The sequence below is a fragment of the Rattus norvegicus genome, chromosome 4 (assembly GCF_036323735.1).
Source record: "Rattus norvegicus strain BN/NHsdMcwi chromosome 4, GRCr8, whole genome shotgun sequence".
Lineage (NCBI taxonomy): Eukaryota > Metazoa > Chordata > Mammalia > Rodentia > Muridae > Rattus > Rattus norvegicus.
In genome coordinates this window covers 88504344-88531684 of record NC_086022.1, presented here as the reverse complement: position 1 = coordinate 88531684, position 27341 = coordinate 88504344, and the positions used below count along the sequence as shown (strand labels likewise).

Below are 27341 nucleotides of genomic sequence, written 5' to 3'. Positions count from 1 at the left end.
GTGGGAATTGGAGCAATAGTGAGGATAAAAGCAACTTACAGAGTTAGTCAGGGAGATGAATGGAATAGAATTAACGCACATACCTCTTGTCACCTGATGTTTGCCAAAAGAGCCCAAACTATCTAGTGAAAAAAAGACAGCATAATCAACAAATGGTGTTGGTTCAAGTAGCCACCAACATGTAGCATGAGCATGTAGCAGAATACAAATGGATCCATTTGTATCTACTTGTACAAAGCTCAACACCAAGGGGATCAAGAATCTCCACATAAAATCACATACATTGAATCTAATAGAAGAGAAAGTGGGGAAGAACCTCAAGCCCATTGGCACGAAGGAAAATTTCCTCTAAGATCAAGTATAGACAAATGGAATCTCATAAAATTTAAATGATTGTGTAAGGCAAAGGAAACTGTCAATAGGACAAAAGAGCAACCCATAGATTGGGAAAAGATCTTTACCAACCCTACATCTGATAGAGGGATAATATCCAAAATACACAAGGAACTCAAGAAGTTAGACTCCAGAGAACCAAATAACCCTATTAAAAATGGTGCACAGAGCAAAACAGAATTCTCAACTGAGGAATATCGAATGGATGAGAAGCAGCTAAAGAAATGTTCAACATCCTTAGTCATCAGGGAAATGCAAATCAAAACAACTCTGAGATGCTACCTCACATCAGTCAGAATGGCTAAGACCAAAAACTCAGGAGGCAACAGATGCTGACAAGGATGTGGAGAAAGAGAAGAACTCCTCCATTGTTGGTGGGATTGCAAGCTGGTATAACCACTGTGGAAATCAATCTGTTGTGTCTTCAGAAAATTAGACACAGTACTACCTGAGGACCTAGCTTTACAACTCCTGGGCGTATACCCAGGACACATGCTCCACTATGTTTATAGCAGTCTTATTTATAATAGCCAGAAGCTGGAAAGAACCCAGATGTCCTTTAACAGAGAAATGAGTCAAGAAAATGTGGTATATTGACAAAACGGGTATAACTCAGCTATTTAAAAAATGATGTCATAAAATTCACAAGTAGAATGGAAGTATAAAATATCATTCTCAGTGAGGAAACCTAGTTCTAAAAGAACTCACATGGAATATACTCACTGATAAGCGAACATTAGAGAAAAATCTCAGAATATACACAATACAAATCAAAGATCATATGAAGGTCAAGAAAGAAAGACCAAAGTGCTGGCACAACACTTATACATATAAAATAAAATTAATAAAATAAAATAAATCTCTTTTTGAAGCAGAGAAAATTTTAAGATGTCTTGTGTCAGTTTAGCCACAAATTTCTCAGCACATTGAATATTCCCTTATCAGGACTGATTTTCACCAAGGAGTAATTGTGTTATAGGCATTCATCACAAACTTCTGAATAGTCAGGATGAAAGCGTTTGTTGTACATCACAACAGGAATGAGGTGGATGAGATGGTAAAGTCCATCCAGTACATGACCACAAAAAGGACCACATGCAGCAAGATAATCTGGGTGGCCTTTTTCTCAGGGGATATTCTCAGGTGCTTGATCCTATGAAGGTGCTTCACTCACTCCATATCCATTCAACATACTACTTGTATTATGTAGAGAAATTATACACCTGAAAGAGATCAAAAGGATACAGATTTTCGAATTGGAAAGGAAGAAGTTCGAGTATAGATATAGATATTGACAGATGATGTGATAGTACATATAGGTGAGCCCAAACATTTTACCAGGCAACACCTATTTTATAAATCCCTCAGTGAAGTGACTAGATATAAGAATAAGTAACAGAACTAGATAATTTTAATAATTATTCTTTACTCTTTTCCTACAGTCCACTCACTATCCCACACCAGTATGCACTCTGACTGTTCTTCCGATACTTTCTCCCTGATGTCCAAAAGGATGTCCCCACCCCACTAGACCTCCGCACTCCCTGGGGCCTCAAGTCTCTCGAAGGTTACATGTGTCTTTTCTCACTGAGGCAAGAGCAGGCAGTCTTCTGTTGTATATGTTTCAGGGTCCTTTGCATATGAGAGAGAGAGAGAGAGAGAGAGAGAGAGAGAGAGAGAGAGAGAGATGACCCCCATTTAAGAAGCCTGCTGGCATTTTGGCCATAAGTTTTTCAGCACATTGATTATTCTGTTGTCAGAACTGATTTGTACCAAAGGAGTAATTGTGGGATAAACATTCATCACAAACTTCTGAATAGTCAGGATAACAGGGTCGTACTTCCATAACAGGATAGATGTGGATGAGATGATGAAGTCCATCCAGTACATGAACACAAAGCAAATCACCAGGAGCAAGATGGTCTGGGTGGCCCTTTTCTCAGGGGACACTCTCAAGTGGTTGATGCTATGAAGATGCTTGCATTGCCTCTGATGTCTGAACAAGAAAACCACCATGTATGCACTTGTGCTTAGCATGACTCCTACAAGAAACACATCTCTTAAAGTAGTTAGTGTTAAAATCAATCCCCTGATGATGCTGTTCATGGGAAAGTGTGAGCAGAACTTAGTGACCCTCATCTGGTTGGTCTCACTCATATTGGTATAAGCACCAACAGAAAAGATCTGGTTACTGCTGAAGGACAAATTGAAAGACCAAAAATAGAAGAAAGCATAGATGATGTACTTTTTAAATTTATGTTTAAATTTTGCCAACAGCGAGGTATTGGGACTGATAGTGACAGCCTGGAACACACTCAGGAGGCAGGTGACACAGATAGAGAGGCCTCTCATCACCCTGTTCATGTAAATAGTTGCCTTACATTTGAAGTCATTATCAATATTCAACAACTCAAACATGTCGGCAAGCCAAATATCCCATCCAGTGAGAATCATAATTATATGAATAAAGGTCAGTTGACAGGAGATCAGGTCCACAGGCTTAGGTCTGTGACCTGGGATTATGAAGATATAGAAAATCAGCAGAAACATATTGGCTAGGACTCCTAGTCCAGCTTGGAAATAAAGAACATTCTTGATTGAAGACATAAATGGAAAGTGTGTTCATTTTAAAAGCATAATGGAAGTCTGTTTTATATATCTGAAAAATAATAGATTATATATCAAACTTATGACTCACTTCACAGTATGGCTATATAATCATTCCATTTTCCCTACTGAATATTGAGTAACCTATCTCTTTCTCTTTTGATGTTTCACACTGGAAATAACCTACATTTTTATATGTCCTCCAAGTATTTCCTATATAGAAAATATATTATTAACAGTAAATTAATTTAGAGTCATATCTACAAAATATACTATACTTTGTGTTCCTATATTACAACAGAGTCCCATACCTTGAAATCCAATTTTATTAATTTAAATTGGCTCATTTCATATTTAAAAATTGAAACAGTAGTTATGAGTATAGAATATCATTCACACTTGCACAAATGTATAAAAACTATGGTGAGATGGGGAAAATCATAAAAGATTTCATAAAAACCAGATTAGAATACATTATAGTGTATAATTATATGAAGATCTATTTAGACATTATCTAATTTTACTCATAATTCTCATGAAGTCCCAGGCAAAATGTCTATCATAATTCATCTTTTATATGTTTCTTTCCCATGAGATCTTACATCCTTAGAATCTAGAATTAAAGACATACATGCAGTGGAAGACTATTTGTGAACTACGGTTCAAGATTAAGGAGCCAATACTAAGGTATTAAGAAAAGACCATTTTTGAAAACCCTTTTTGGGGAGGATGGATGGGTATATCCTTAACAGAATGTTTCCTCATGGCTTTTTTTCATCAAAACATGTTATTTTACCTCACTTCCTCTGCTTTCTATATTTGTCTCCCTACCCCTTACCTGAGAACCCTGACATTTCCCTCTTAGATAAATTGTGTCCTAATGCTACTCTCCTGTACCTTCCTCCCCACTTCATCTGTATTTGCCTGCCTCTTCATCCTAAGGAGTCCTGTCTTTTTCATTTTCCTGATGAGACACTTGTAGCCTGCTATTCTGTTCTCCATTGCTCACACCCTCAGCCCTATCCTCGCAGTAGTCCCATTTTTTGCTTTCCTGGTTTCTGCAGTTACTACAGGCTACATAATCACATGTGAAGACTTGTATTTGGGAGCCTCCAACACGATAGAACATGGGATGCTAAGACAAACCTATTTTCCATACAATATGACAAAAAACAAACTTGCTAAAATGACCATGTAGGGATTCTGTTTGGAAATTTTGTTTAAAAGAGATGTCTTCTCATGTAATGGAAAACAAGTTCTCAGTGGTATCATACATCACCAACATCCAGACACTCTTTACAGTACTCAACAACCTTTGATGGTTATGTAAGTTACTTGCCCTGGTTTCCAGGACGAATTTATTGTTGAATTGATTTAATTCAGCCTTTACAACTCAGCTTTGTGATCAAGAAGTAAAAAGACTATACCAATTCAAAGCTTGTGGAAAAAGGAGTGCCCGATTATACTTCACTTGAATATTACACATACATAGACACACACATGCTTTTTTTCCCTCCACCCTCCCCTCACACACATGCTCATATGTATAAACATAATGCAAATAATGCAGCAGTTAGCAGAAGACAGCATCCTATATATCCATGTATGTAAGATGATAAATCACAGATTTTACAGTTACATGATTTTTTCCTCCTAAAACACTTATAAATTAATGGATTCATCACAATTTCCAGAGCCAGATATTGAATTTGCTCATCAACATACAGTTACAGTAGATGTATAGTGACATTCTGGTTTTTTTTTTTGTTGTTGTTCTTTTGTTTTGTTTTGTTTTTACATTCTGCTTTTTAAAGCTCCATCATTAGTACTTAAGAACTCTTTTAACTCTTACAATGTGCCTGGGTTAGATTCCCAGAAGACACGGTGGCTCAGGACCATCTGTAACCCTCAGTGTGGAGTATCCATTTCCTTTTATGTTATGGCATGCCAGCAGTACACATAACTACATGCAGGAAAATGCTCAAATACATAAAATCATATAGATAAATAGTAAATAAATAAATGTCCTGGATAATACTTAATGTAAGAATTGGAGTCCAAATTGAAAGAACAATAGCTTTTTAAAAAATTTAAAGCAGAAAAGGCATAAAACATAGATGTGTAAAATTGCTTATTACTTATACACCTATAATTTATTAAAATACAACATGTAATACAAATGATAATTTAAGTCAAAGGATAGGAATTTAAATGTTTTTACCCCAAAGTATGTCTTTCAAACTTTCATATCGATTGCTTTCTAAATGTTTATCACCTACTGAAATGACATGCCTTCTAATTGATCAAGAGGTATCTTTCTCTGGGGTTCATTGAATCTGAGGAAAGACCATAGCTACCATGGATACAGAGCTGTTAACATAGGCATGCACTGAGAAAAGTCTTCTGTTTTATTTAAAAAAAAATCAGTGCTGGGGTGTTTCCAATTAGTTTAAATTGTAATAATTAGTTGTAAGTATTAAAGTCCTAAGTGTGTCAAGAGACATTCATAATGGTGGAGAAGTCACAACTATTCAATGGAATCAGAATTAAAATACTTAGCAGTTGTAGACAGGGATCTGGAGAGACCTGCAACAAAAGTGATCGAGAGGTGTTTTCTTGATATTCTTCCAAGAAAATTTACTTTACTTTTTCATTACCCTAGAACTTGATTTTAGAACAGTCTTGTTTTATGAATTTAGGATGACCTTTGCTTTCTGTGATGTGGAGATTTAATAAGCTAAGGAACATACAATTAAAATAGATGACAAGTGTCAACTTCACTTTATGTTTTAGGTTATTTAGTGAGTAATGACCTAAAATTTGTATGATTTCTCAGAGAGAACATGAAATGAGTATATGACTTTCAGGTGACAAGATACATGGTGTTGACTGATGTACTGTGTACTGTCAGGAGCAAGAATAAGTCTTCAGGAATCTCAGGAGATGAAGACCTTAGCCACCCAAGCTAGTTTCATGCAATTTTGTTAAAATGGAGGACAGCAAGAATAAATACTGACTACTTACAAAGAAGATATTAATTCATAGATATTACCTGACCCTCTTAAATAAATAAAATGCATGAACTCTGTGAAAATTGAGCTTAGCATCTATGATGTTGACTAGAATATTACAGTGTCACACTATGAGCCAGTTCCTCTGAGATCCTGCAGCAGCAGCAGGACTATTGCTGTAGAGACTGTGGGGAAGCACTCATCCCCAGAGTTTCCCAGTTCTATGGTGTGAGTTTGGGAAAGATATGAAAATGTTCACTGAAAAGTGTGTGTGAAGTTATTGGACTACTGAGACTAAGAATAGAGCAATGGCAGTGTGGACCAAGGCTGCCAACATGATTATCTGTACATCATCTGAGTGAAAAACTGAGAATTAACAAAATGTTTGTGAGTAAAATGAATTTTAAAAAGTGGAAAATGTGTCCTCTGTTTCTGACTTGATCTCATGTATGGGACTTGCCTAGTGTACTGGTGTAGATTTTACTGTGTTACTTAAAAGAAACTAAAACTTTTGTAATGACTGCAAATATAAGCTCATGTATTTATTATTTGGTTTTTGTGGTATTGATACTCTGTAGGCAGTGACTCAATGACATTTTCTGGCATAATTTTGATCTACTTTTAAAAATCAACAAATTCATAAATCTACATTATCTGTTTTTCAGCTTAATTTTGTGTGTCCGTGTGTGTGTGTGTGTGTGTGTGTGTGTGTGTGCTTGTGCTTTTGTGTGTGTGTGTGTGTGTGTGTGTGTGTGTGTGAGAAAGCAAACGAAGGAAGGAGATTGCAACCTGTATTTCAGACTAACTTCAATGAAACCCATATTCTTCCTGTCTTAGCCTTGAAAGTGCTAGGATCATAGGTGTGTGCCACCACACCTGCCTTAATTTTCCATTGTAATCTCCTATGTACATTCGTAATTGATGTTGCCGCAAAATAAAAATAGACTTGTGATTTTCACCACCTAACTTAAATTTACTTTGCATTTGTTGGGGGAATGATTATTTTAATGAATAATTGTACTTTAAGTATTGGAGGAAACCTTGAGAATTTTGACTTTAAATACTTTTATACTAATTGAGAATTCAAAATATTTTCCTCTCTTCCAATGAATAGCTTACTCAATATCATGTGAGTAGCAAGGTTAAAAGGTACAATTTAGAAAACCTGAAATATTAAAGCTGAATTTATTTTAATTGCAACAAATCTATCTCATTTACCTGTTTTGTAAAGACAAATTTATATGGATTTAAAATATCTAAGAGGGACAAGGTTTTCAGGTATGTTTGAAATATACAGAAGTGATCAATTTTATTAGAGATTGTAAAATATACTATCATGAAAGAGAAATTTAAAACTTCTAGGACATTTCCTGTTTAAACTATCCTACTGTTACAACAGAGGTGGCTACTGATACGTGATCTTTCCTTGCATCTTCAGGACAAGAAAGACATTAAAATGATGTAATAGGAGCATTGTGATGTGAACAAGTTTAAATAAAGTGAAACAAACATAATTAATTTTATTAGAGTATAAAACTTATGTTGAAACATGGAAAAAAGTGGTGAAATAATGGTGACTTTTGAGCAGAAAATAACATTTTCCAGGTTTATTTTGCTGTTGCAAAAGAAGGCAAGATTCAAAAGAGATGATGAGGAATGAGTGTCAAGTCACCTGGAAAAGGAACAGGGATAATAAGTAGCTAGTCTCTCACCCATAAATGTTCAGTACTAGTGGCCTAAGGGAAATGTGCACAGGGAAATAATCAAATGCTAACATAAAGGACTGCTGTGGGGTGTCAGATCCAGGAGCTGTGCTGCCTCAATTTACATTTGTGGTCCATAGCATAGAGCCATGTAACCTTGGGAACTTTTGCCACTAAGAGTGAATGAATAGAAGCTGGCATATAATGTTTGAAGGTGACGCTGTGTGTGCTGACAAGTAATACTTGGGAGGTTTACACATTCATGAGGACCATAGTAATGGAAAATTAAGAATGATTTTCATAAAATTATAAATGTACTTGCCCAAACCCCTGGTATTATTTTGTGGTTTCATTAAGTCCTAAAGCTGTACTTTCAGTGATCATTTCTGTAGTTCACTACTGAAGCTGACTGTAGTTGACTGAAGCTGGAGTTATCTAAAGAGCATAGTGATCAAAAATTCTACTTGATAACCAGATAGTTGTACATGTTCCTATGACTTCTTGTGAAAATGCCATAAAGAAAATTGCAGCACTGTCTTAAACCTCTGCTCGTGGTATGTACAAAAGTTATACATGTAAGATATGGATGTACACAGAAGCTGTTTGGTTTTAAAACTAATTCTAATGCTTACCTGTGCAATTTCATAGATGTAAGAAACAAGTCTTGTTGAATCACTTCCTACTTAACAGAATAAACTGTAAACCAATGTAATTAAGAAAACAACCAAAAAGGAGAAATCATTGTAATTGAAGAAACCAATCTCTCTAAAGTTAAAAAATCCCTTATTATATAATATTAACAGTGTCTTGTGTATTCCTAGGCTATGAATTGAAACTATCATGAGAATCCCTAAAGATATGCAAAGTGAACAAAGAGGAAAAATACTGATAAACACTAAATTAGTTAATATTTCTTGTACATTCCTACCTTAAGGTTCATATTATTAAATGCAAACAGCAAGTTAACTTGAGAAAAGAAGTAAAAAGAGAAAATGCAAAATACAATTTAAGGCAACAATACCATGAAGGTAATCCTGCATACCAATAAGTGTGTTTCCTTGTTCATCACCCTCTAAAGTATTTCAGTGTCTTGTTATAGGATTGAAAACTAACACATTTGGCATTCCCTATGTGGAACCATATTGTTAGAAATATTAGAGTACACACTCAGTATTGCTATTGTAAGGTTGTATATATAACCAGAGATCATACTTAGGGAAAGCTATATTCTTCTCTTAATCATTTCACTGATTCCTTTATGTCTACAAGCATCTGTGGAATGCTGTTTATATGGGGCGGTTCAAAAATAATATGGCAAGCAGTGGATTTTCTTTTAGTACAGAAATCTTTTTTCCTTCTACCACTTACAGCTTTCATCATAACGAAGAGAAAAGGAAACACTCACCAAGCTGTGCCTTCGACAAACATCTTTGTAGAATGAGGCCCTTAGATATACTTATAAGGAAGTATAAGTATATCATCAGCTCATCTCCCTCTAGACCTATAGTTATCATGTCATCTGGAAAAGGGCATTCTATACTTGAGTTTGTTAGGAAGTGTCACTATCAAATGGAAAAGTGAACTTTCCTAATTCCAGGAAAACAGTAGAGTTGTAACAGCTGAGCTCTGCATTTCCCATGTGTGAGCTATTCTCTCCATTCTATATCTGTCTGTGTGGATGACTTCAGTCATTTTGAACACAAGTTTCCACAATAATATCCCACTTAAAAGAAGTAGAAAATAATTTTTGGAGAAGTGCTGACCATCCTGAGACCACAGGAAAGACTGACACTTTTATCCACTTTTGCCCACATCCCTGTTCCAAGAGGAAACTGCATAGTGCCCATGGACACAGGAATACAGGAACAGTCAGAAGCAGGTTCCTGTGGTTCTGGTCTGTGCCTGGACTAGAACAGAACAGAACAGAACAGTCAAACAGTTCCCTGCATCCAAATCCCACTGGGGAGAGAGATGGACCCTCAGAAGTATGGAAACTCCTGAGAAATCAGAGAAGACTACCCTCTGTCCACATTCCTGACCCAAGAGGGAACTGCTTAATGCTGTCTGTGACCCTTGTGCACAGGGAATTAAGAGCAGTCAGGGACAGGACTCAATTCCTGCCTGCTCCAAGAGCTGAAAGACAGTTACCAAGAGTTACTGTGAGAGCTGAGCACCTTTTCCCAGAAAGGGCTGAAAGAAAACAGGAAAACAGTTCTACAGGAGTCCTGTCACAGAGACCTAGAGGAGGATTAAACCATTATCAGAAACAGCAAGACAAGGTAATATCACAGACAACCCAGTGGTGAGAGGCAAGCACAGAAACCTAAGCAACAGAATCAAGACTACTTGACATCATCAGAGTCCAGTTCTCACATCAAAGTAAATAATGGATATCCAAGTACACCAGAAAATCAAGACTTAGATTTAAATTCACATTTTATGATGATGATAATAGAGGAGAATAAGTAGGACATTAATAATGCACTTAAAGAACTACAGGACAGGGGCTGGGGATTTAGCACAGTGGTAGAGCGCTTACCTAGGAAGCGCAAGGCCCTGGGTTCGGTCCCCAGCTCCGAAAAAAAGAACCAAAAAAAAAAAAAAAGAACTACAGGACAACACAAGAAAACTAGTAGAAGCCCTTAGAGAAGAAACACAAAAATCCCTCAAAGAATTACAGGAAAACACAATCAAACACATGATGCAATTGAACAAAATAGTCCAGGATTTAAAAATGGATACAGAAACAATAAATAAAACACAAAGGGGGAGAACCCTGGAGATAGAAATCCTAGGAAAGAGATCAGGAGTCATAGATTCAAGCATTGCCAATAGAATACAAGAGATAGAAGAGAGAATCTCAGGGGCAGAAGATACCATAGAAAACATCAACACAACCATCAAAGATAATGTAAAACACAAAAAGTTTCTAGCCAAAACATCCAGGAAATCCAGGACACAATGAGAAGATCAAACCTAAGAATAATAGACATAGAAGAGAGGTAAGACTCCCAACTTAAAAGGCCAGTAAATATTCAACGAAATTATAGAAGTAAACTTTGCAATCCCACCAACAATGAAAGAGTGTTCCTCTTTCTCTGCATCCTCACCAGCATCTGCTATCACCTGAGTTTTTGATCTAAGCCATTCTTACTGGTGTGAGGTGGAATCCCATGGTTGTTTTGATTTTCATTTCCCTGATGACTAAGGATGTTGAACATTTCTTTAGCTGCTTCTCAGCCATAAAATATTCCTCAGCTGACAATTCTTTGTTTAGCTCTGTACCCCATTTTAAATAGGATTTTTTGGCTTTCTGAAGTCTAATTTCTTGAGTTCTTTGTATCTTTTGGTAATTAGCTCTCTATCAGATGTAGAATTGGTAAAGATCTTTTCCCAATATGTTGGTTGCTGTTTTGTCCTAATGACAGTGTCCTTTGCCTTACAAAAACTTTGCAGTTTTATGAGGTTCCACTTGTTGATTCTTGATCTTAGTTGCCCATAAACATACAAGAAGCCTTCAGAATTCTAAATAGATTGGATAAGAAGAGAATTTTCTCTAGTCACATAATAGTCAAACACCAAATGCACATAAAAAAAGAAAGATTATCGAAAGCCATAAGGGAAAAGGTCAAGTGACATATAAAGGCAGACCTATAAAAATTACACCAGACAGCCCCTACCTCAGCAAAAAAGGCTGGAAAAACAACTTTCCAAGCAAATGGTCTGAAGAAAAAAGCTATACTGAATAAAATTGACTTTTAACCAAAAGTCATCATAAAAGATATAAAGGACACTTCATATTTGTCAAAGGAAAAAACACACCAAGATGAACTCTCAACCCTAAATATCTATGCCCCAAATGCAAGGGCACCTACATTCATAAAAGCAACCTCACCAAAGCTCAAATGACACATTGCACCTCATACAATAGTAGGAACGTTCAAAACCCCACCCTCATCTATGGACAGATCATGGAAACAGAAATTAAACAGACATAGAGAAACTAACAGAAGTTATGAACCAAATGGAGTTAATAGATATTTATAGAAGATTCCATCCTAAGGCAAAAGGATATACATTCTTCTCAGCACCTCCTGGTAACTTCTTCAAAATTGATCATACAATCAGTCAGAAAACAGACCTCAACAGATATAGGAAGATAGAAGTCATCCGATGCATCTTATCAGATCACCATGGACAAAGACTAGTCTTCAATAACTACAGTAATGAGAGAACACACACACACACATATTTATAAAAGTTGAACAACACTCTAAACAATGATAATTTTGTCAAGGAAGATATAATGAAAAAAATTAAAGATTTCTTAGAACTTAATAAAAATGTAGATCCAATATACCCAAACTTATGAGACACAATGAAAACAGTGATAAGAGGAAAACTCATAGCTCTGAGTGCCTGTAGAAAGAAACAGGAGAGAGCATAAGTCAGCAACTTGACAGCACACCTAAAAGCTCTAGAATAAAAAGAAACAAATCCATCTGAGAGGAGTAGACAGCAGTAAATAATCAAACTCAAGGTTGAAATCAACCAAGTAGAAACAAAAAGGACCGTACAGAGAATCAATAAAACCAGGAGCTGGTTCTTTTAGAAAATCAACATGATAGACAAACCCTTAGCCAGACTAACCAGAGGGCAGAGAGAGTGTATACAAATTAGCAAAATCAGAAATGGAAAAGGAGACATAGCAAGAAAAAGTGAAGAAATGCAAAAAATCACCAGATTCTACTACAAAAGCCTATATTCATCAAAACTGGAAAATCTGGAGGAAATTAACAATTATCTAGACAATTATCAGGTGCCAAATATGAATCAGGAACAGATAAACCATCTAAAGAACACCATGACTCATAAAGAAATAGAAGTAGTTATTAAAAGTCTCTCCACCAAAAATAGCCCAGGACAAGATGCATTTAATGGAGAATTCTATCAGACCTTCATAGAAGACCTCATACCAATACTCTCCAAACTATTCTACAAAATAGAAGCAGACAGAGTACTACTAAATCCCTTCTGTGAATCCACAATTACTCTTATACATAAACTACACAAATACTCAACAAAAACGAACTTCAGACCAATTTCCCTTATGAATATCGATGAAAAAATACTCAATAAAATTCTTGCAAACTGTACCCAAGAACACATCAAAACGATCATCCATCGGGATAAAGTAGGCTTCATCTCAGGGACGCAGAGATGGTTCATTATATGGAAACCATCAATGTAACCTACTATATAATCAAACTCAAAGATTAAAACCACATGATCCCAGACGCCGTGGGAGAGAGACCCGACCGCCTGGTCAGGTGGGCACTCCGAGGCTGCAGAGCGGAAGAGACCACCAACACTGCCCACCCCTGCCCACATCCCTGGCCCAAGAGGAAACTGTATAAGGCCTCTGGGTTCCTGTGGGGGAGGGCCCAGGAGCGGCAGGACCGCTGCCTCTGAAACACCGCCAGAACCTGAAGGAAACAGACCGGATAAACAGTTCTCTGCACCCAAATCCCGTGGGAGGGAGAGCTAAACCCTCAGAGAGGCAGACACGCCTCGGAAACCAGAAGAGACAGCACTCTGCATACACATCTCGGACGCCAGAGGAAAACACCAAACGCCATCTCGAACCCTGGTGCACTGAAGCTACCGGAAACGGCGGCACAGATCTTCCTGGTTGCTGCTGCCGCGGAGAGCTCTTGGGCAGCACCCCGCGAGCAAACTTGAGCCTCGGGACCACAGGTAAGACCAACTTTTCTGCTGCAAGTGACCTGTCTGGTGAACTGAAGACACAGGCCCACAGGAACAGCTAAAGACCTGTAGAGAGGGAAAACTACACGCCCGAAAGCAGAACACTCTGTCGCCATAACAGGCTGAAAGAAAACAGGAAAACAGGTCTACAGCACTCCTGACACACAGGTTTATAGGGCAGTCTAGCCACTGTCAGAAATAGCAGAACAAAGTAACACTAGAGATAATCTGATGGCGAGAGGCAAGCGCAGGAACCCAAGCAACAGAAACCAAGACTACATGGCACCATTGGAGCCCAATTCTCCCACCAAAACAAACATGGAATATCCAAACACACCAGAAAAGCAAGATCTATTTTCAAAATCATATTTGATCATGATGCTGGAGGACTTCAAGAAAGACGTGAAGAACTCCCTTAGAGAACAAGTAGAAGCCTACAGAGAGGAATCACAAAAATGACTGAAAGAATTCCAGGAAAACATAATTAAACAAGTAGAAGCCCATAGAGAGGAGACACAAAAATCCCTGAAAGAATTCCAGGAAAACACAATCAAACAGTTGAAGGAATTAAAAATGGAAATAGAAGCAATCAAGAAAGAACACATGGAAACAACCCTGGATATAGAAAACCAAAAGAAGAGACAAGGAGCTGTAGATACAAGCTTCACCAACAGAATACAGGAGATGGAAGAGAGAATCTCAGGAGCAGAAGATTCCATAGAAATCATTGACTCAACTGTCAAAGATAATGTAAAGCGGAAAAAGCTACTGGTCCAAAACATACAGGAAATCCAGGACTCAATGAGAAGATCAAACCTAAGGGTAATAGGTATAGAAGAGAGTGAAGACTCCCAGCTCAAAGGACCAGTAAATATCTTCAACAAAATCATAGAAGAAAACTTCCCTAACCTAAAAAAAGAGATACCCATAGACATACAAGAAGCCTACAGAACTCCAAATAGATTGGACCAGAAAAGAAACACCTCCCGTCACATAATTGTCAAAACACCAAACGCACAAAATAAAGAAAGAATATTAAAAGCAGTAAGGGAAAAAGGTCAAGTAACATATAAAGGCAGACCTATCAGAATCACACCAGACTTCTCGCCAGAAACTATGAAGGCCAGAAGATCCTGGACAGATGTCATACAGACCCTAAGAGAACACAAATGCCAGCCCAGGTTACTGTATCCTGCAAAATTCTCAATTAACATAGATGGAGAAACCAAGATATTCCATGACAAAACCAAATTTACACAATATCTTTCTACAAATCCAGCACTACAAAGGATAACAAATGGTAAAGCCCAACATAAGGAGGCAAGCTATACCCTAGAAGAAGCAAGAAACTAATCGTCTTGCCAACAAAACAAAGAGAAGAAAAGCACACAAACATAACCTCACATCCAAATATGAATACGACAGGAAGCAACAATCACTATTCCTTAATATCTCTCAACATCAAGCCTCAACTCCCCAATAAAAAGACATAGATTAACAAACTGGATACACAAGGAGGACCCTGCATTCTGCTGCCTACAGGAAACATACCTCAGAGACAAAGACAGACACTACCTCAGAGTGAAAGGCTGGAAAACAACTTTCCAAGCAAATGGTCAGAAGAAGCAAGCTGGAGTTGCCATTCTAACATCAGATAAAATCAATTTTCAACTAAAAGTCATCAAAAAAGATAAGGAAGGACACTTCATATTCATCAAAGGAAAAATCCACCAAGATGAACTCTCAATCCTAAATATCTATGCCCCAAATACAAGGGCACCTACATACGTAAAAGAAACCTTACTAAAGCTCAAAACACACATTGCACCACATACAATAATAGTGGGAGATTTCAACACCCCACTCTCATCAATGGACAGATCATGGAAACAGAAATTAAACAGAGACGTAGACAGACTAAGAGAAGTCATGAGCCAAATGGACTTAACGGATATTTATAGAACATTCTATCCTAAAGCAAAAGGATATACCTTCTTCTCAGCTCCTCATGGTACTTTCTCCAAAATTGACCATATAATTGGTCAAAAAACGGGCCTCAACAGGTACAGAAAGATAGAAATCATCCCAAGCGTGCTATCGGACCACCACGGCCTAAAACTGGTCTTCAATAACAATAAGGAAAGAATGCCCACCTATACGTGGAAATTGAACAATGCTCTACTCAATGATAACGTGGTCAAGGAAGAAATAAGGAGAGAAATTAAAGACTTTTTAGAATTTAATGAAAATGAAGGTACAACATACCCAAACTTATGGGACACAATGAAAGCTGTGCTAAGAGGAAAATTCATAGCGCTGAGTTCCTGCAGAAAGAAACAGGAAAGAGCATATGTCAGCAGCTTGACAGCACACCAAAAAGCTCTAGAACAAAAAGAAGCAAATACACCCAGGAGGAGTAGAAGGCAGGAAATAATCAAACTCAGAGCTGAAATCAACCAAGTAGAAACAAAAAGGACCATAGAAAGAATCAACAGAACCAAAAGTTGGTTCTTTGAGAAAATCAACAAGATAGATAAACCCTTAGCCAGACTAACGAGAGGGCACAGAGAGTGTGTCCAAATTAATAAAATCAGAAATGAAAAGGGAGACATAACAACAGAACCAGAGGAAATTCAAAAAATCATCAGATCTTACTATAAAAGCCTATATTCAACAAAACTTGAAAATCTGCAGGAAATGGACAATTTCCTAGACAGATACCAGGTACCGAAGTTAAATCAGGAACAGATAAACCAGTTAAACAACCCCATAACTCCTAAGGAAATAGAAGCAGTCATTAAAGGTCTCCCAACCAAAAAGAGCCCAGGTCCAGACGGGTTTAGTGCAGAATTCTATCAGACCTTCATAGAAGACCTCATACCAATATTATCCAAACTATTCCACAAAATTGAAACAGATGGAGTCTACCGAATTCCTTCTATGAAGCCACAATTACTCTTATACCTAAACCACACAAAGACCCAACAAAGAAAGAGAACTTCAGACCAATTTCCCTTATGAATATCGGCGCAAAAATACTCAATAAAATTCTGGCAAACCGAATCCAAGAGCACATGAAAACAATCATCCACCATGATCAAGTAGGCTTCATCCCACGCATGCAGGGATGGTTTAACATACGGAAAACCATTAACGTGATCCATTATATAAACAAACTGAAAGAACAAAACCACATGATCATTTCATTAGATGCTGAGAAAGCATTTGACAAAATTCAACACCCCTTCATGATAAAAGTCCTGGAAAGAATAGGAATTCAAGGCCCATACCTAAACATAGTAAAAGTCATATACAGCAAACCAGTTGCTAACATTAAACTAAATGGAGAGAAACTTGAAGCAATCCCACTAAAATCAGGGACTACACAAGGCTGCCCACTCTCTCCCTACTTATTCAATATAGTTCTTGAAGTTCTAGCCAGAGCAATCAGACAACAAAAGGAGGTCAAGGGGATACATCGGAAAAGAAGAAGTCAAAATATCACTATTTGCAGATGATATGATAGTATATTTAAGTGATCCCAAAAGTTCCACCAGAGAACTACTAAAGCTGATAAACAACTTCAGCAAAGTGGTTGGGTATAAAATTAACTCAAATACATCAGTAGCCTTCCTCTACACAAAAGAGAAACAAGCCGAGAGAGAAATTAGGGAAACGACACCCTTCATAATAGACCGAAATAATATAAAGTACCTCGGTGTGACTTTAACAAAGCAGGTAAAAGATCTGTACAATAAGAACTTCAAGACACTGAGGAAAGAAATTGAAGAAGACCTCAGAAGATGGAAAGATCTCCCATGCTCATGGATTGGCAGGATTAATATAGTAAAAATGGCCATTTTACCAAAAACAATCTACAGATTCAATGCAATCCCCATCAAAACACCAATCCAATTCTTCAAAGACTTAGACAGAACAATTTGCAAATTCATCTGGAATAACAAAAACCCCAGGATAGCTAAAGCTATCCTCAACAATAAAAGGACTTCAGGGGGAATCACTATCCCTGAACTCAAGCAGTATTACAGAGCAATAGTGATAAAAACTGCATGGTATTGGTACAGAGACAGACAGATAGACCAATGGAATAGAATTGAAGACCCAGAAATGAACCCACACACCTATGGGCACTTGATTTTTGACAAAGGAGCCAAAACCATCCAATGGAAAAAAGATAGCATTTTCAGCAAAGTTAGCTGGTTCAACTGGAGGGCAACATGTAGAAGAATGCAGATCGATCCATGCTTATCATCCTGTACAAAGCTTAAGTCCAAGTGGATCAAGGACCTCCACATCAAACCAGACACACTCAAACTAATAGAAGAAAAACTAGGGAAGCATCTGGAACACATGGGCACTGGAAAAAATTTCCTGAACAAAACACCAATGGCTTATGCTCTAAGATCAAGAATTGACAAATGGGATCTCATAAAACTGCAAAGCTTCTGTAAGGCAAAGGACACTGTGGTTAGGAAAAAACAGCAACCAACAGATTGGGAAAAGATCTTTACCAATCCTACAACAGATAGAGGCCTTATATCCAAAATATACAAAGAACTCAAGAAGTTAGACCGCAGGGAGACAAATAACCCTATTAAAAAATGTGGTTCAGAGCTAAACAAACAATTCACAGCTGAGGAATGCCGAATGGCTGAGAAACACCTAAAGAAATGTTCAACATCTTTAGTCATAAGGGAAATGCAAATCAAAACAACCCTGAGATTTCACCGCACACCAGTGAGAATGGCTAAGATCAAAAACTCAGGTGAGAGCAGATGCTGGCGAGGATGCGGAGAAAGAGGAACACTCCTCCATTGTTGGTGGGATTGCAGACTGGCACAACCATTCTGGAAATCAGTCTGGAGGTTCCTCAGAAAATTGGACATTGAACTGCCTGAGGATCCAGCTATACCTCTATTGGGCATATACCCAAAAGATGCCCCAACATATAAAAAAGACACGTGCTCCACTATGTTCATTGCAGCCTTATTTATAATAGCCAGAAGCTGGAAAGAACCCAGATGCCCTTCAACAGAGGAATGGATACAGAAAATGTGGTACATCTACACAATGGAATATTACTCAGCTATCAAAAACAACGGCTTTATGGAATTCGTAGGCAAATGGTTGGAATTGGAAAATATCATTCTGAGTGAGCTAACCCAGTCACAGAAAGACATACATGGTATGCACTCATTGATAAGTGGCTATTAACCCAAATGCTTGAATTACCCTAGATCCCTAGAACAAATGAAACTCAAGACTGATGATCAAAATGTGAATGTTTCACGCCTTCTTTAAAAGGGGAACAAGAATACCCTTGGCAGGGAAGAGAGAGGCAAATATTAAAACAGAGACTGAAGGAACACCCATTCAGAGTCTGCCCCACATGTGGCCCATACATATACAGCCACCCAATTAGACAAGATGGATGAAGCAAAGAAGTGCAGACTGACAGGAGCCGGATGTAGATCGCTCCTGAGAGACACAGCCAGAATACAGCAAATACAGGGGCGAATGTCAGCAGCAAACCACTGAACTGAGAATAGGACCCCCGTTGAAGGAATCAGAGAAAGAACTGGAAGAGGTTGAAGGGGCTCGAGACCCCATATGTACAACAATGCCAAGCAACCAGAGCTTCCAGGGACTAAGCCACTACTTAAAGACTATACATGGACTGACCCTGGACTCTGACCACATAGGTAGCAATGAACATCTTAGTAAGAGCACCAGTGGAAGGGGAAGTCCTGGGTCTTGCTAAGACTGAACCCCCAGTGAACTAGACTGTTGGGGGGAGGGCAGCAATGGGGGGAGGGTTGGGAGGGGAATACCCATAAGGAAGGGGAGGGGGGAGGGGGAGGGGGATTTTTGGCCGGAAACCGGGAAAGGGAATAACACTCGAAATGTATATAAGAAATACTCAAGTTAATAAAAAAAAAACAAACACATGATCATTTCATTAGATGCTGAGAAAGCATTTGACAAAATTCAACACCCCTTCATGATAAAAGTCCTGGAAAGAATAGGAATTCAAGGCCCATACCTAAACATAGTAAAAGTCATATACAGGAAACCAGTTGCTAACATTAAACTAAATGGAGAGAAACTTGAAGCAATCCCACTAAAATCAGGGACTAGACAAGGCTGCCCACTCTCTCCCTACTTATTCAATATAGTTCTTGAAGTTCTAGCCAGAGCAATCAGACAACAAAAGGAGGTCAAGGGGATACATCGGAAAAGAAGAAGTCAAAATATCACTATTTGCAGATGATACGATAGTATATTTAAGTGATCCCAAAAGTTCCACCAGAGAACTACTAAAGCTGATAAACAACTTCAGCAAAGTGGTTGGGTATAAAATTAACTCAAATACATCAGTAGCCTTCCTCTACACAAAAGAGAAACAAGCCGAGAGAGAAATTAGGGAAACGACACCCTTCATAATAGACCCAAATAATATAAAGTACCTCGGTGTGACTTTAACCAAGCAAGTGAAAGATTTGTACAATAAGAACTTCAAGACACTGAGGAAAGAAATTGAAGAAGACCTCAGAAGATGGAAACATCTCCCATGCTCATGGATTGGCAGTATTAATATAGTAAAAATGGCCATTTTACCAAAAGCGATCTACAGATTCAATGCAATCCCCATCAAAACACCAATCCAGTTCTTCAAAGAGTTAGACAGAACAATTTGCAAATTCATCTGGAATAACAAAAAACCCAGGATAGCTAAAACTGTCCTCAACAATAAAAGGACTTCAGGGGAAATCACTATCCCTGAACTCAAGCAGTATTACAGAGCAATAGTGATAAAAACTTCATGGTATTGGTACAGAGACAGACAGATAGACCAATGGAATAGAATTGAAGACCCAGAAATGAACCCACACACCTATGGTCACTTGATTTTTGACAAAGGAGCCAAAACCATCCAATGGAAAAAAGGTAGCATTTTCAGCAAATGGTGCTGGTTCAACTGGAGGTCAATATGTAGAAGAATGCAGATCGATCCATGCTTATCACCCTGTACAAAGTTTAAGTCCAAGTGGATCAAGGACCTCCACATCAAACCAGACACACTCAAACTAATAGAAGAAAAACTAGGGAAGCATCTGGAACACATGGGCACTGGAAAAAATTTCCTGAACAAAACTCCAATGGGTTATGCTCTAAGATCAAGAATCAACAAATGGGATCTCATAAAACTGCAAAGCTTCTGGAAGGCAAAGGACACTGTGGTTAGGACAAAACGGCAACCAACAGATTGGGAAAAGATCTTTACCAATCCTACAACAGATAGAGGCCTTATATCCAAAATATACAAAGAACTCAAGAAGTTAGACCGCAGGGAGACAAATAACCCTATTAAAAAATGTGGTTCAGAGCTAAACAAACAATTCACAGCTGAGGAATGCCGAATGGCTGAGAAACACCTAAAGAAATGTTCAACATCTTTAGTCATAAGGGAAATGCAAATCAAAACAACCCTGAGATTTCACCTCACACCAGTGAGAATGGCTAAGATCAAAAACTCAGGTGAGAGCAGATGCTGGCGAGGATGCGGAGAAAGAGGAACACTCCTCCATTGTTGGTGGGATTGCAGACTGGCACAACCATTCTGGAAATCAGTCTGGAGGTTCCTCAGAAAATTGGACATTGAACTGCCTGAGGATCCAGCTATACCTCTATTGGGCATATACCCAAAAGATGCCCCAACATATAAAAAAGACACGTGCTCCACTATGTTCATCGCAGCCTTATTTATAATAGCCAGAAAATGGAAAGAACCCAGATGCCCTTCAACAGAGGAATGGATACAGAAAATGTGGTACATCTACACAATGGAATATTACTCAGCTATAAAAAACAACGGCTTTATGGAATTCATAGGCAAATGGTTGGAATTGGAAAATATCATTCTGAGTGAGCTAACCCAGTCACAGAAAGACATACATGGTATGCACTCATTGATAAGTGGCTATTAACCCAAATGCTTGAATTACCCTAGATCCCTAGAACAAATGAAACTCAAGACTGATGATCAAAATGTGAATGTTTCACGCCTTCTTTAAAAGGGGAACAAGAATACCCTTGGCAGGGAAGAGAGAGGCAAATATTAAAACAGAGACTGAAGGAACACCCATTCAGAGCCTGCCCCACATGTGGCCCATACATATACAGCCACCCAATTAGACAAGATGGATGAAGCAAAGAAGTGCAGACTGACAGGAGCCGGATGTAAATCGCTCCTGAGAGACACAGCCAGAATACAGCAAATACAGGGGCGAATGTCAGCAGCAAACCACTGAACTGAGAATAGGACCCCCGTTGAAGGAATCAGAGAAAGAACTGGAAGAGGTTGAAGGGGCTCGAGACCCCATATGTACAACAATGCCAAGCAACCAGAGCTTCCAGGGACTAAGCCACTACCTAAAGACTATACATGGACTGACCCTGGACTCTGACCACATAGGTAGCAATGAACATCTTAGTAAGAGCACCAGTGGAAGGGGAAGTCCTGGGTCTTGCTAAGACTGAACCCCCAGTGAACTAGACTGTTGGGGGGAGGGCAGCAATGGGGGGAGGGTTGGGAGGGGAATACCCATAAGGAAGGGGAGGGGGGAGGGGGAGGGGGATTTTTGGCCGGAAACCGGGAAAGGGAATAACACTCGAAATGTATATAAGAAATACTCAAGTTAATAAAAAAAAAACCAAACACATGATCATTTCATTAGATGCTGAGAAAGCATTTGACAAAATTCAACACCCCTTCATGATAAAAGTCCTGGAAAGAATAGGAATTCAAGGCCCATACCTAAACATAGTAAAAGTCATATACAGCAAACCAGTTGCTAACATTAAACTAAATGGAGAGAAACTTGAAGCAATCCCACTAAAATCAGGGACTAGACAAGGCTGCCCACTCTCTCCCTACTTATTCAATATAGTTCTTGAAGTTCTAGCCAGAGCAATCAGACAACAAAAGGAGGTCAAGGGGATACATCGGAAAAGAAGAAGTCAAAATATCACTATTTGCAGATGATACGATAGTATATTTAAGTGATCCCAAAAGTTCCACCAGAGAACTACTAAAGCTGATAAACAACTTCAGCAAAGTGGTTGGGTATAAAATTAACTCAAATACATCAGTAGCCTTCCTCTACACAAAAGAGAAACAAGCCGAGAGAGAAATTAGGGAAACGACACCCTTCATAATAGACCCAAATAATATAAAGTACCTCGGTGTGACTTTAACCAAGCAAGTGAAAGATTTGTACAATAAGAACTTCAAGACACTGAGGAAAGAAATTGAAGAAGACCTCAGAAGATGGAAACATCTCCCATGCTCATGGATTGGCAGTATTAATATAGTAAAAATGGCCATTTTACCAAAAGCGATCTACAGATTCAATGCAATCCCCATCAAAACACCAATCCAGTTCTTCAAAGAGTTAGACAGAACAATTTGCAAATTCATCTGGAATAACAAAAAACCCAGGATAGCTAAAACTGTCCTCAACAATAAAAGGACTTCAGGGGAAATCACTATCCCTGAACTCAAGCAGTATTACAGAGCAATAGTGATAAAAACTTCATGGTATTGGTACAGAGACAGACAGATAGACCAATGGAATAGAATTGAAGACCCAGAAATGAACCCACACACCTATGGTCACTTGATTTTTGACAAAGGAGCCAAAACCATCCAATGGAAAAAAGGTAGCATTTTCAGCAAATGGTGCTGGTTCAACTGGAGGTCAATATGTAGAAGAATGCAGATCGATCCATGCTTATCACCCTGTACAAAGTTTAAGTCCAAGTGGATCAAGGACCTCCACATCAAACCAGACACACTCAAACTAATAGAAGAAAAACTAGGGAAGCATCTGGAACACATGGGCACTGGAAAAAATTTCCTGAACAAAACTCCAATGGGTTATGCTCTAAGATCAAGAATCAACAAATGGGATCTCATAAAACTGCAAAGCTTCTGGAAGGCAAAGGACACTGTGGTTAGGACAAAACGGCAACCAACAGATTGGGAAAAGATCTTTACCAATCCTACAACAGATAGAGGCCTTATATCCAAAATATACAAAGAACTCAAGAAGTTAGACCGCAGGGAGACAAATAACCCTATTAAAAAATGTGGTTCAGAGCTAAACAAACAATTCACAGCTGAGGAATGCCGAATGGCTGAGAAACACCTAAAGAAATGTTCAACATCTTTAGTCATAAGGGAAATGCAAATCAAAACAACCCTGAGATTTCACCTCACACCAGTGAGAATGGCTAAGATCAAAAACTCAGGTGAGAGCAGATGCTGGCGAGGATGCGGAGAAAGAGGAACACTCCTCCATTGTTGGTGGGATTGCAGACTGGCACAACCATTCTGGAAATCAGTCTGGAGGTTCCTCAGAAAATTGGACATTGAACTGCCTGAGGATCCAGCTATACCTCTATTGGGCATATACCCAAAAGATGCCCCAACATATAAAAAAGACACGTGCTCCACTATGTTCATTGCAGCCTTATTTATAATAGCCAGAAGCTGGAAAGAACCCAGATGCCCTTCAACAGAGGAATGGATACAGAAAATGTGGTACATCTACACAATGGAATATTACTCAGCTATCAAAAACAACGGCTTTATGGAATTCGTAGGCAAATGGTTGGAATTGGAAAATATCATTCTGAGTGAGCTAACCCAGTCACAGAAAGACATACATGGTATGCACTCATTGATAAGTGGCTATTAACCCAAATGCTTGAATTACCCTAGATCCCTAGAACAAATGAAACTCAAGACGGATGATCAAAATGTGAATGTTTCACGCCTTCTTTAAAAGGGGAACAAGAATACCCTTGGCAGGGAAGAGAGAGGCAAATATTAAAACAGAGACTGAAGTAACATCCATTCAGAGCCTGCCCCACATGTGGCCCATACATATACAGCCACCCAATTAGACAAGATGGATGAAGCAAAGAAGTGCAGACTGACAGGAGCCGGATGTAGATCGCTCCTGAGAGACACAGCCAGAATACAGCAAATACAGGGGCGAATGTCAGCAGCAAACCACTGAACTGAGAATAGGACCCCCGTTGAAGGAATCAGAGAAAGAACTGGAAGAGGTTGAAGGGGCTCGAGACCCCATATGTACAACAATGCCAAGCAACCAGAGCTTCCAGGGACTAAGCCACTACCTAAAGACTATACATGGACTGACCCTGGACTCTGACCACATAGGTAGCAATGAACATCTTAGTAAGAGCACCAGTGGAAGGGGAAGCCCTGGGTCTTGCTAAGACTGAACCCCCAGTGAACTAGACTGTTGGGGGGAGGGCGGCAATTGGGGGAGGGTTGGGAGGGGAATACCCATAAGGAAGGGGAGGGGGGAGGGGGAGGGGGATTTTTGGCCGGAAACCGGGAAAGGGAATAACACTCGAAATGTATATAAGAAATACTCAAGTTAATAAAAAAAAACCAAACACATGATCATTTCATTAGATGCTGAGAAAGCATTTGACAAAATTCAACACCCCTTCATGATAAAAGTCCTGGAAAGAATAAGAATTGAAGGCCCATACCTAAACATAGTAAAAGCCACATACAGCAAACCAGTACCTAACATTAAACTAAATGGAGAGAAACTTGAAGCAATCCCTAGACAGGTACTAGACAAGGCTGCCTCCTCTCTCCCTACTTATTCAATGTAGTACTTGAAATAATAGATTGAGTAATCAGACAGTGAAAGCAGGTAAAAAGGGTACAAATTGCAAAGTAAGAAGTCACAATATCAGTATTTGCAGATGATATGATAGTATACTTAAGTGACCCCAAAAGGTCCAGCAGAGAACTACCAAACCTGATGATAAATTTCAGCAAAGTGTCTGGGTAATAAATTAATTCAAAAAATAAAATCAGGGGGGTTGGGGATTTAGCTCAGTCGTAGAGCGCTTGCCTAGGAAGCACTAAGGCCCAGGGTTTGGTCCCCAGCTCCGAAAAAAAGAACCAAAAAAAAAAAAATCAGTTGCCTTCTTCTACTCAAATGATAAACAGGGTGAGAAATAAAGTAGAAAAATGACACCCTTCACAATATTTCCAAATGATACAAAGTACTTCAGTTTGACTTTAACCAAGCAAATGAAAGATCTGTATGAAAAGAACTTCCAGTCTCTGAAGAAAGAAATTGAAGAAGACCTCAGAAGATGGAAAGACCTCCCATGCTCATGGATTGGCAGGATTAATATAGTAAAATGGCAATTTTGCCAAAAGCAATCTACGGATTCAATGCAATCCCCATCAAAATTTCAACTCAATTCTTCATAGAGATAGAAAGAGTAATTTGCAAATATATTTGGAATAACCAAAAAACCAGGATAGTGAAAACTATCCTCAATAATAAAAGAACTTCTGGGGAAATTACCATATCTAACCTCAAGCAGTATTACAGAGCAATAGATTAAAACTATATGGTATTGGTTCAGAGACAGACAGATAGATCAGTGGAATAGAATTGAAAATCCAGAAATGAACCCACAACTATGGTCACTTCATCTTTGACAGAGGATCTAAAACCATCCAATGGAAAATAGATAACATTTTCAGCAAATGGTGTTTGTTCAACTGGAGGTCAGCATGATGTAGAATGCACACCGATTCAGTCTTATCACCCTGTACAAAGCTTGAGTCCAAGTGGATCCATGACCTCAAAACCAAACCAGATACATTCAAACTAACAGAAGAAAAACTGGAGAAGAGTCTCAAATAAATGGGCACTGGGGAAAATTTTCTGAACAAAACACCAATGAATTATGCTCTAAGATCAAGAATCGATAAATGGGACCTCATAAAACTGCAAAGCTTCTGTAAGGCAAAGGACCTTGGCATTAGGACAAAATGGCAACCAACAGAACAGAACCAAAAGTTCTTTACCAATCCTACATTTGATAGAGGGTTAATATTGAAAATGTACAAAGAATCAAGAAGTTAGACTCCAGAGAGCAAAACTCTATTCAAAATGGGGTACAGAGCTATACAAAGAATTCTCAATTGAGGAATATTGAATGGCAGAGAAGCACCTAAACAAATGTTCATCATCCTTAGTCATCAGGCAAATGCAAATCAGAACAACCTTGAGATTCCACTTCACACCAGTCAGAATAGCTAAGATCAAAAACTCAGGTGACAACAGAGTGAGGATGTGGAGAAAGAGGAACACTCCTCCATTGTTGTTGGGATTACAGACTGGTACAAACCTTCTGGAAATCAGTCTGGAGGTTCCTCAGAAAATTGGACATTCCACTACTTGAGGACCCAGCTATATCTCTCCAGGACATATACCTCAAATTGCTCCAACATACAACAAAGAAACCTGCTCCACTATGTTCATAGCAGACTTATTTATAATAGCAAGGAGCTGGATAGAACCCAGATCCCCTTCAACAGAGGTATGGTTCCTGAAAATATGGTACATCTCTACACAATGGAGTACTACTTAGCAACAAAAATAATGACTTCATGAAACTCATAGGCAAAAGGATGTCATCCTGAGTGAGGTAACCCAATGTCAGGAAAACATACATGGAATGGACTCACCGATAAATGGATATTAGTCCAAAAGCTCGAGTTACCCAAGATGCAATCCACAGACCACATGAAGCTCAAGAAAGATGACCAAAATGCTGATGCTCCCACTCTTTTGTGAAAGGGGGAACAAAAATATTGATAGGAGGGGATATGGGGGCAAAGTTTAGAGCAGAGACTGCAGGAACAGCCTTTCGGAGCCTGCCCCACATGTGTCATATATATATATATATATATATATATATATAT

At 38.6% G+C, this 27341-nt stretch overlaps 1 protein-coding gene across 1 annotated transcript; it reads right to left on the bottom strand.

The window, feature by feature from the left end:
* Positions 1 to 2091: 2091 nt before the first annotated feature.
* On the bottom strand, positions 2092 to 3000 carry Vom1r86 (vomeronasal 1 receptor 86). The gene has a single exon (XM_039109064.1). It carries the CDS (start codon positions 2998 to 3000, stop codon positions 2092 to 2094), a length of 909 nt encoding a protein of 302 aa, XP_038964992.1.
* Positions 3001 to 27341: the final 24341 nt, after the last annotated feature.

Excerpts from the sequence above, each read along its gene's own strand:
- Vom1r86 (XM_039109064.1), bottom strand. The coding sequence starts at position 3,000 with ATGTCTTCAATCAAGAATGTTCTTTATTTCCAAGCTGGACTAGGAGTC.